At 41.4% G+C, this 9,856-nt stretch overlaps 1 protein-coding gene across 5 annotated transcripts in view; it reads left to right on the top strand.

Moving 5' to 3' along the window:
* Positions 1 to 2,273: 2,273 nt before the first annotated feature.
* Cdadc1 (cytidine and dCMP deaminase domain containing 1) overlaps positions 2,274 to 9,856 on the top strand; it is a 45,337-nt gene continuing 37,754 nt past the window's right edge. For 4 of the 5 annotated variants that reach the window (XM_031361379.1, XM_031361377.1, XM_031361378.1 and 1 more), the window contains exons 1-3: positions 2,274 to 2,494; positions 3,837 to 3,934; positions 8,314 to 8,388. In XM_031361379.1, the coding sequence (XP_031217239.1) occupies positions 2,413 to 2,494; positions 3,837 to 3,934; positions 8,314 to 8,388 (255 nt within the window). In that variant the 5' untranslated portion in view covers positions 2,274 to 2,412. The remainder of the gene's footprint in view (positions 2,495 to 3,836; positions 3,935 to 8,313; positions 8,389 to 9,856) is intronic. The other variant, XM_031361376.1, reaches the window with a different exon arrangement.

Here is a 9,856-nt window from a genome sequence, read left to right as displayed (position 1 = left end):
TCTTCTGCACCTCAGATTCTCTCTTCTACCTCTTGTATCCTGTTGGTGATACTTGCATCTATGACTCCTGACTTCTTTCCTAGGTTTTCTATCTCCAGAGTTGTCTCTCTTTGTGATTTCTTAATTGTTTCTCCTTCCATTTTTAGGTCCTGGATGGTTTTGCTCAATTCCTTCACCTGTTTGATTGTGTTTTCCTGTAATTCTTTAAGGGATTTTTGTGTTTCTTCTTTAAGGGCTTCTACTTGTTTACCTGTGTTCTCCTGTATTTCTTTAAGGGAGTTATTTATGTCCTTCTTAAATTCCTCCATCACCATCATGAGATATGATTTTAGATCCAAATCTTGCTTTTCCATTGTTTTGAGGTACTCAGGACTTGCTGTGGTGGGAGTACTCGGTTCTGATGATGCCATGTAGTCTTGGTTTCTGTTGGTAAGATTCTTGCTTTTGCCATCTGTCGATCTCTTGTGTTAGATGTTCCTGCTGTCTCTGGCTGGAGCTTGTTCCTCCTGTGGGTCTGTAAGTCTGTGTCAGCTCTTGTCTGGTAAGACCCGTGCACAGAGGGCTGTGGATCAGACGTCCCTCCTGAGTCCTGGGGTCAGAGCACACCCTGGAGACAAGCTCTCCACTTGCGGGAAAGGTGCAGAGAGGGCTGTGGACCCACTGTCCCTCCTAGTTGTAGACAGAGGTAGAAAGGATTCCGTTCCAGTTGCCCTGCCACTTCTGTGGCCTGAGCCTCCCAACTGGTCCTGCCTTAGAAAGTCACCAGGAACGTGAATGTCTTAGTGGGGACATATGTAAACATCTCTTGTAAACTTTCTTATTCAACTTATGATTTGGATTTATGTTTGAACTTTTAGTGAACTTTTGTTAAAAAAAAAAAAGATGCTTGGGAAAACTGTGTGATCTATTTCCCTAGAAAAGGTACAAAAAACTAGGAATGATTACACTGCATGGCATTATTAAGTCAGAGCAGGAGAGAGCAAGATTAGGAGGACAGCAGAGTTGATTAACTTAGAAATTAAAAGGAAACTTAGAAAGTAAGAGAGCAATACACAGAATGCAAATAGAAAGAGGGACAAAGAAAAGGCTATAAGAGCAACCAGGCTCCTCCTTACGTTGGGACAGAACAAGTCTTTTATTAACAGCAAGGCAGGCTTAGTCTTACTAAAAAGGACAAAGCTTTGCCCCCCCACCCCCCCATACAGTTACCAAACCCAGACACTATTGTGGATGCCAAGAAGTGCATACTGAAAGGAGCCTGATAGGATATTTTTCTCCTGAGAGGCCCTGACAGAGCCTTACAAATACAGAGGCAGATGTTTGCAGCCAACCATTGGACTAAGTGTGGGGTCCCCAATAGAGGAGTTAGAGAAAGGACTGAAGGAGTTGAAGGGGTTTGCAACACCACAGGAAGAACAATATCAACCAACCACACCCCCCAGAACTCCCAACTAAGCCATCAACAAAGAAGTACACATGGCTCCTGCTGCATATGTAGCAGAGGATGGCCTTGTCATGCACCATAGGTCCTTGATCCTATGAAGGCTCGATCGATAGATGCCCCAGTGTAGGGGAATCCAGGGCAGGGAGGTGGGAGTGGGTGAGTGGGTGTGTGGAGGAACAGAAGCCGGGGGAGGGAAGATGTGATAGGGTGTTTCTGGGAGGGAGCGAAACTGGGAAAGGGTTTAACATTTGAAATGTATATAAAGAAAATATCCAATTAAAAAAAAAAAAGACTGGATACACCAAGAAGCTTGAACCCACACATCTGTTAGTATTCCACATAGGGTAGGATTTTTCAAGTACTCTGGACATTGACTGATCTTGAGGGGCAGCTATTAACAGCTTGAAATCATATAAAGTTAATGATGAAGTAACCTAGACTGTCGTGGTTTTACATACATCCTTCCTAAGAAATTTACAATCCATTAGTGTTTACAGACTTTATTAAGCCATAAAGTACACACAGGAAAATAAGATTATTAAAAAAAAAAAAAAAAAAAGGCAGAGCCAAATCCCCTGGGATCCGCCCACATCTGATGGCTGAGTTCTGAATGGCCCTGCTTCACCCACCTCACCCACTCCGGTTTTAAGTTCGCCTCTCTCTGTTTAAGTTCTCCACCCTGGTCCCCTGCTGTCCGGAACCAAGGAAACTTCAAGCGTTCTTCTTTCTGCAAAATCCACTGAGCACAGCCTGATAACTCACATAAGACTGATAACTCAGACAACTACGACCAACCGCCCTCTGACGTCACAGCAGGCGCCGGAAGCCACGGGGCATGCTGAGACGTCATCTTGCTGCGCAAAACGAGCGGTTGTTGACAGGCCGCGGAGACGGCCGTGGGAGAGCTGCGGCGTTCTTATCATGCCTGACTGGGCGAGCTGTCCTGGGCCGAGGCCTTTGGGCTGGGGATGAAAGAAACGGATCAGATGCAGAGTTTGGAGGGCTCCGGGACCGAGAGGTCAGTCGGCACGCAGACGGGCAGCATGACGGGTGAGTGTGGTGGCCTTCTCTTCCGCCCTGCCCCTCGCTTGGCGCCCTGCCTGCCTGCCTGCCCGAGTCTCCCTCCAGCTCGGCATCCTACCTGTCCTGTGTCTCCCACAGCCCAGCACCTTACCTGCTCTGTGTCTTCCTCCCGCCCTGCTAGCCTGCAACGCCCACCCCCATCCCCTCCACACACACACTGCACTTCCCTGACACCCTGCCTGCCCTGTGACTCACAGCGACTCCTGTCTGGCCCGCTGTCCCTGGTCTCCTTGCCAGATGTGCGTCCCGGACTTTGTTGTCCAGGCTTCATAGGTCGCGCCCTGCCCTGCACTGGTGTTTGCACCTAGAGTCAGTATCCCGGAGCTGAAGAACCTGAAATTGCGCTTTTGCAAATTCACCGCAAGTCATGTTTCGCCTTCTAGTTGAAGATCAGTCATGTTCCAACTATTGCCCTTTTAGCAATGCCTTGTTCCAGGGGGTAGGGGCGGGGACCTTGCTCCAGGGCTACATCGGAGAGGAGGCCTTATCCCAGTTATTTATTTGTTTGTTTGTCTGTTTGCTTATTTATGGATTATTTCCAGAGCTTTTGTATCAGCTTTACTATTTTACCTGTGGGGTGAGCGGGACAAAAAAAGGACCCAAATTTGGAAAGTGCCGCCCAAGGTCACTGAGAGTGAGATTGTGGCCACTCTTCTTCTTCTTCTTCTTCTTCTTTTTTATAATTATTATTTTTTATTAGATGTTTTCTTTATTTACAATGTCTCTTTTCCCAATTCCCCTCCAAAAAAAAAATAAAAGAAAAACAAAAGGAAATTAAATTTAAAAAACTAAAACTAAATCAATCCCCTGTTCCCTCCCCCACCCCCGCCTGCTCACCATCCCACCCCCTCCTGCTTACTGGTCCTGGCATTCCTCTACACTGGGGCATAGAGCTTTCACGGGGCCAAGGGCCTCTCCTCCCATTGATGACCGACTTAGCCATCCTCTGCTATACGGCATGCTGTGGAGCCATGAGTCCCACCATGTGTACTCTTTGGTTGGAGTTTTAGTCCCTGGGAGCTCTGAGGGTACTAGTTAGTTCATATTGTTGTTCATCCTAAGGGGCTGCAAACCCTTCAGCTCCTTGGGTTCTTTCTCTAGCTCCTTCATTGGGGACCCTGTACTCAGTCCAATGGATGGCTGTGAGCCTCCACTTCTGTATTAGTCGGGTACTGTCAGAGTGGCCACTCTACTAATGAAGCTTTTATTCTCCTACCTGCCAAACCATCTGCATCTCACTTGTAGCTTTGAGCTTAGCTCCCATGCCTTCACTAGTGAAATTCTGAAATGCATGCCCTCTCTTTTGTAGGTCAGATACCAAGACTTTCTAAAGTGAACCTTTTCACTCTGCTCAGTCTCTGGATGGAGCTCTTCCCAGGAGTAGAAGCCCAAGGGCAAAAATCTCAGGTATACCTTATTTCCATAGATAGTGGTTACCCTTGGAAAAGCAGTAGTCTAAGTTTAATTTTATTGCCTGCTTGTAGTCCTCACAGCCAAATCCTGCAGGCCCTAAGACTTGAGAAATAGCTTCATGGCTTTTGTATGTTATGCTCATAACTCACAGCATAATAGCTTGTTTCCCGTCTGAAAAGTTACTTCTAGTGTGTGACATGATTACCAGGTAGTAAGAGTTTTCTTTTGGAGACTTTTAACACTTTAAAATGTGCATTGTAAAAGTCAGTTTGCTAGTAATACTAAATTTGGAAATCCTTTAAGCTTATTGTCCACATTTGATCTAATCATAATTCTGTTTATATACATTTAACTTGAATCCCTTTTTGATGCAAAAATTTTTTCATTAGCAAAGTGTAAAGTGTAAGTTTCTATTATGAAACATCCTCATTCTGATAGAGAAAACCGAGATAAGGCGTTCTGATTAATGCCTTCCTGTACGGTTTGGAGAAATTTATTAGAAATAAGGATTTGTTTTTTTCAAACAAAAGAGTCAGCTTATGTCTCCATGCTCCTCCTCACCCTAGGTTTCTGGCATCCTTTCCTTCATCAGGAATGACAGATGCCATGGGAGCTTTGTTTAGTTAAGAGAAATAAGTTGGTTTTGCTTTAAATATTTTTTTGAAATCTTGTTTAGATATCTGACCCATACCTGTTATCAGTTTAAGGCTTTAAAATTAAAATCTAAACATGGAAGTAATTACAAGAGGCATCAAAATAAATCCCTGTTTTCTGAAAGCTGGCCAACTTGGAAAGAGGCTTGACCTAGGGAAGCTTACAAATTTTATATCCTGACACATCTGTGCATTACTGTCTTCCCAGTTGTGCTTCATGCCTATATTTCCCAATGCCATAGCTATGAAACCAAAATGTCAGGTAGGGCTCCCTTTCATTCTTTAGCTGCAAGCCTGGGGACCCAAGGCACTGCCTGAAGGCTCCCTCAAAGTTATTCTAGCAGTGTATGCTAGCTTGAGAGCTTGATTAGCAATTTTAATGTTATCTGTATGGAAAATATGTTTTAAGTACCAGGAAACCAAATTTACAAAATACATAGATTATCTTTATCACCTGTTTGTCATCCACTGTCAGGAAAGCATGTGTGTATATTAGTTTTATTATTTTGGGTATCATAGCTGTTGCAGAGAAACAAAACCAGTGATAAGATTAAAGAAGAACAGACTTACTTCATTCTCATCATTTTGTATAAATATTATTATTGTTATTATTATTATTATTATTATTACTACTACTATTGAAACTGAAGATAATCCTGTAAACTAGCAGCATTAAAATCATACTACATATGCTTTCAGGAGTAAGCATATGTATTATTAAATAATTAATATTTTTCAATTTTTCTAGCCTCCTTTCTAATATAAATCAAGACTACATGCCTAGTGGTGGCACTGCCCACGATGGACTGGGCCCTCTCATATCAATCATTAATCAAGAAAATACCCTAAAGGCATGCACATAGACCAGCATGATAGAGGCAACTTCTTAATTGAAGTTCCCTCTTCCCAGGGGTCTCTAGTTGTGTCAGGTTGACAAAAACCACACAGAGTATGTCACAGAAGCTCCAAGATGCATGTTGACTTGTAGCTGTTTCAAGTACATGTTCATTACTTATAAAGTGAACAGAGGAAAAATTCTCACTATCTACCATCTAGAGACTGTTGACATTTTGTATTGATTTATCCTCTTTCTTTTTTCTTTTACTTATTTGAGATATTCTGGATCTTCTTCATTAGATAAAAGAAATACATGTGCTGTGGTGTTATTATGTGCATGGGAGGAGAAGCCAGTGGTTTATAACCAGCCTGCCTGAGTTCACATTCTAGTTCAAGCTCTTGCTACTTTGTGTAACTTTGAATACTTCATTTTTCATTTCTCTTCCAGCTTCCATTTTAGTACAGCGGAAAATACCAGTACATATAATATGTTTTGTCTTGAGGTCCTGGTACTTGAACCAAGAGCCTTGTACTTGTCAGACAAGTGCTTCAAACCCTGAGCACACAGCTAGCTTACAACATGGAGTTCTTACAAGCAACGAATGAGTTAAACTAATAACACTTTTAGTGCCTGGAACTACTTTAGACTGTTTTGATTATGATTTTAATAAGTTGTATAGCACTATTGCACTGATAGGCATTTACATTGTCACTTTTGCCAGATTTAATATTTAAAATGTTTATTACATTTGCACATGTGACCATTGTCTTAGTTCTTCTGTGCTATCAAATATTTACATTGTTCAGTAATAAAAACAGAATTTTTAAGTGTCTAATTAATGCTTGGAAAATTAATCGTCTATGAAACTTATAGGGCTGGGAGGCAATTAATGAAAAGTTTTGAAATAGAAATCAAGTACTATGAAGATGGCTGACATTTCAAAAGGATTTTCTTTCCTACAGCTTTGCTTGTAGTTAATTCTATCTAAATTATGTGACTATTTAAGAGTAGACATCCCTTGTTTTTCTCCACAACTCCACAGTACCTCTCTCACCCGGTTCTGCCTATTATGGAGATTGTGGCATAGGGACTTCCTGAGCTTCTCTGGAACAGAAGCAGTGTAGTGCTGAGGTGAAGACAGTGATCTGGCTTACCGGGGATTAGCTGTGTGAACATGGTTCTATTTTTTAATTTGTCCCTGCCACAATTTTTCTCATTTGTACCATGGAAGTAATAACTCTTATTGGATTGTAATGATTAAATGAAATAATTCCAAGCCTTTTCACAAGTTTTCATTAAACTACAATGAAAGCATGAATCAATAGGAAAGAAAATAACTTTGAAATGACAAATATCTTCATAGTACTTCTATTTCAACCCTTTTTCTTATCCCCCACCCCAACCATAGCCACTTAGGAGACACTAGATCCCTCTTAAAACCCATTTTTATAATTACCATGACTGAAATCACTCTCACCATTATTAGCCCCATCATGTCCTATATGTCCTGCTCTGCTTGAAGAGCAGCCTCATTTCTAAGATGTAGGTTTCCTTCTTTGGAACTTGTTCCTTTCTAAGAGACAGCATTTGTTTTGTAAGTGTAAGCTCAGTGGTCACCAACACTGCCAGTCTTACTTTAAAATTGCCCAATTTGTTAACTGTTTCTCCTACTTGAGGCTCACAGAATTCTACAACACTATCTCAGTCTTTCACTTGGCTGTGTTCACAGTCCTAAAGTCTGTGAGAGTTCTTTCCAGAACAACTAGCTAGACCTGTGGCTGGCATCTGACAAAGGGCCTTAAGCACTTACTGAACTAATTGAAGAGCCAGGCTCTGTTACTTACATACATACATACACACATACATACATACATTTATTTATTGAATTTCATGTGTTTGAGTGTTTTGTCTGCATGTATGTCTGTGAACTGCATGCTTGTCTGGAGTCCATGGAGGCCAGAAAAGGGCATCAAACCTCTGGAATTAAGTTACAGATAGTTGTGAGATGCCAGGTAGGTGCTGGGAATCAAATGTAGTTCCTCTGTAAAAGCAGCCCATGTTCTTAACCACTGAAGGATCTTTCCAGACCCTAGCTTCCAGTTTAAAATATCTATTTTAATTAAAGTTTAGGGAAGACATCCCTATATTCATTTGTATTACTGTCATAAAAACTACCACAATGTTGATGACTAAAACAAAAATCTATTATAATACAGTTCTGAAGGTCAGAAATCCAAAAGGCTTTCACCAACTAAAACTAAAATGCCAGCAGGGCTAATTTCCTCCCAAGGCTCTAGGAGAAAATTTCTTTGCCTTTTCTAGCTTTGGAGGTTGCCTGCATTGTTCGGGTTGTACACCCTTTCAAAGCCCTTTGATGGCTTGTATTCTCTCTCCTGTTGTCTCCTCTGCCCTCCTTTGCTTACAGTGGCTCCTGTGGTAACACTGGGTCCACTGGATCATCAGGACAGTCTTTCAAACCAAGACTGATGGTGCATATCTTTGTGCCCACCTGTAAAACTAACCCCCCTTTAACTGTGAAACAGCATAGCTGCAGAGACAGGACCAAAGAAGTCCCTGGGGAAGCATCATCCTGCCTACCATAATCCACATGTAATACCTTTGATATATAATTCTTTATCTTCTGGACTCCACTTAATTCTATACAACCTTTGGATTTTACATTGCTTAATACTGTCCCAATTCTGTGACCTCCAGATTACAGTTCCAGTCTGTAAAGGCCTTGCTTGGAAGCTTAGGTGTAGTCTGAGCAAATAGCACCCAAGCAAAGAGACGTCACTGCAGAGCTTCACATGGGGAATCCAGCTCTTAAATCCTGAAATGTTCATATTAATCATTTTCCCTTTTAATCTGATTTTAATTAGAAAACTGAAGAGGAAAACCGTGGTCCCTTAGGAGATAATGAAGAGTTGGCCAGAGTGTCTACTGACAAAAAACAGGTAAATTGTTGTGATTAAAACAAAAAAAATGTACGAGTTCATGATAAGAAAGCAGAGGAATGGGATAAAGTCCTGCGAAGATCTCCGTGATCAAGGAGTTTCTTAGATATCTCCATAAAAGCTTTGTATACTGACAAGCCTATATGTCTTTCCTGTTTGAAAAATTCAAGTGGGAGTATTGTGTAATGTTTTCCTACTTGTTTTAATTTTCAATTGTAACGTCTAATCCTGATTTCACACAGATGAGTTGAGCAATGCTCTGCGGAGTCTTTTACATGTGTGTGTATCTTGGTTATTATGACTGGAGTGCAAAGCCTATCTGCTCTTTATGTGGGCCACTTCTCAAGTTAAGGGTTGAAGTAATTAATCTCTCCTTCTGGGACAAACAACACTGTCTGTCTTGAAATATGCTGTCTGTCTTGGTGTTCCTCTCCTAATATCAGATTTCACTGTGGATCGAAGCAACCTTGTGCTCCTAGCTGCGTCACTCCCTGTGGAACTACCACAGACGTGCTTCTTACTCTTTGGAGCCCTATGTCTCTGACCCAGGAGTTCCTTGTCTGCTATTGTATATGAAACAGGGGCAGTCAGACTGAAAGACAAATCCTGACTTCTGTGATCCTGTCTGGTGTTGCCTTGTCACTCACCTTTAGTTTCCAGAGATGGTCGTTAATCATATATAAAGAATAACATGCATGTGTGTTTTGAAAAAGTTATTATTTTGATGTCTGTTTTGATAAATTTTCTGATTAGTTCTGGAAGTGAGTCTCTTCATTGCCTGGTGTGAATCTGAGATAATTTGCCTGAGAATGCTTAGATGCTTTCAACACAAGAAAGGACAAAGGGGAGAAAAATTAGCAGATCACCTAGGTCAATATACTGACTGAAGCATGTACAAAAGGCAATCCTGTTCTACCATGTTTTAATGTAAAATCTGTGACTAAAATTATATAGAAACTTGCCAAGATGTGCGTGAAGTAAAACAAAACCAGGATGCAGAAGAATGGCTCCCAGAAAGTCAGTGTGCTGGGGCTGCAGTAAGTAGACAGCTCAAACAGAGTACAACTTGGGCTTTTTGGTTTAAGTTGGAGATGAAAAGCTCCTCTCAAACTAGATATTTACGAAAAACTACATCTTAAACTTGATATTTTGATCTTAGCTAGAAGCAAAATGAACAGGTTTGAGGCGTGGGGGTAGGGTGGGCTAGATTTTGAGTTTTCCAGGCAAGGTTTCTCTGTGTATCTTTGGTTATCCTGGAGCTCAAGGCTGGCCTCAAACTCAAGAATTTTGCCTGCTTCTGCTTCCATGTGCTGGAATAAAGGCATATGCCACCATACCCAGCCATTTTTATTTTGTTTTAAAAGAACTCAAAAAAGTGATAAACTTGGACTGAAGATTGTTCTAGATGCTGAGAAAGCATTTGACAAAATCCAACATCCCTTCATGATAAAAGTCTTGGAAAGATCAG

The sequence above is a fragment of the Mastomys coucha genome, unplaced genomic scaffold (assembly GCF_008632895.1).
Source record: "Mastomys coucha isolate ucsf_1 unplaced genomic scaffold, UCSF_Mcou_1 pScaffold9, whole genome shotgun sequence".
NCBI lineage: Eukaryota > Metazoa > Chordata > Mammalia > Rodentia > Muridae > Mastomys > Mastomys coucha.
Note: the sequence above shows the minus strand (reverse complement) of the source record. Positions and strands in the feature narration are given on the sequence as shown.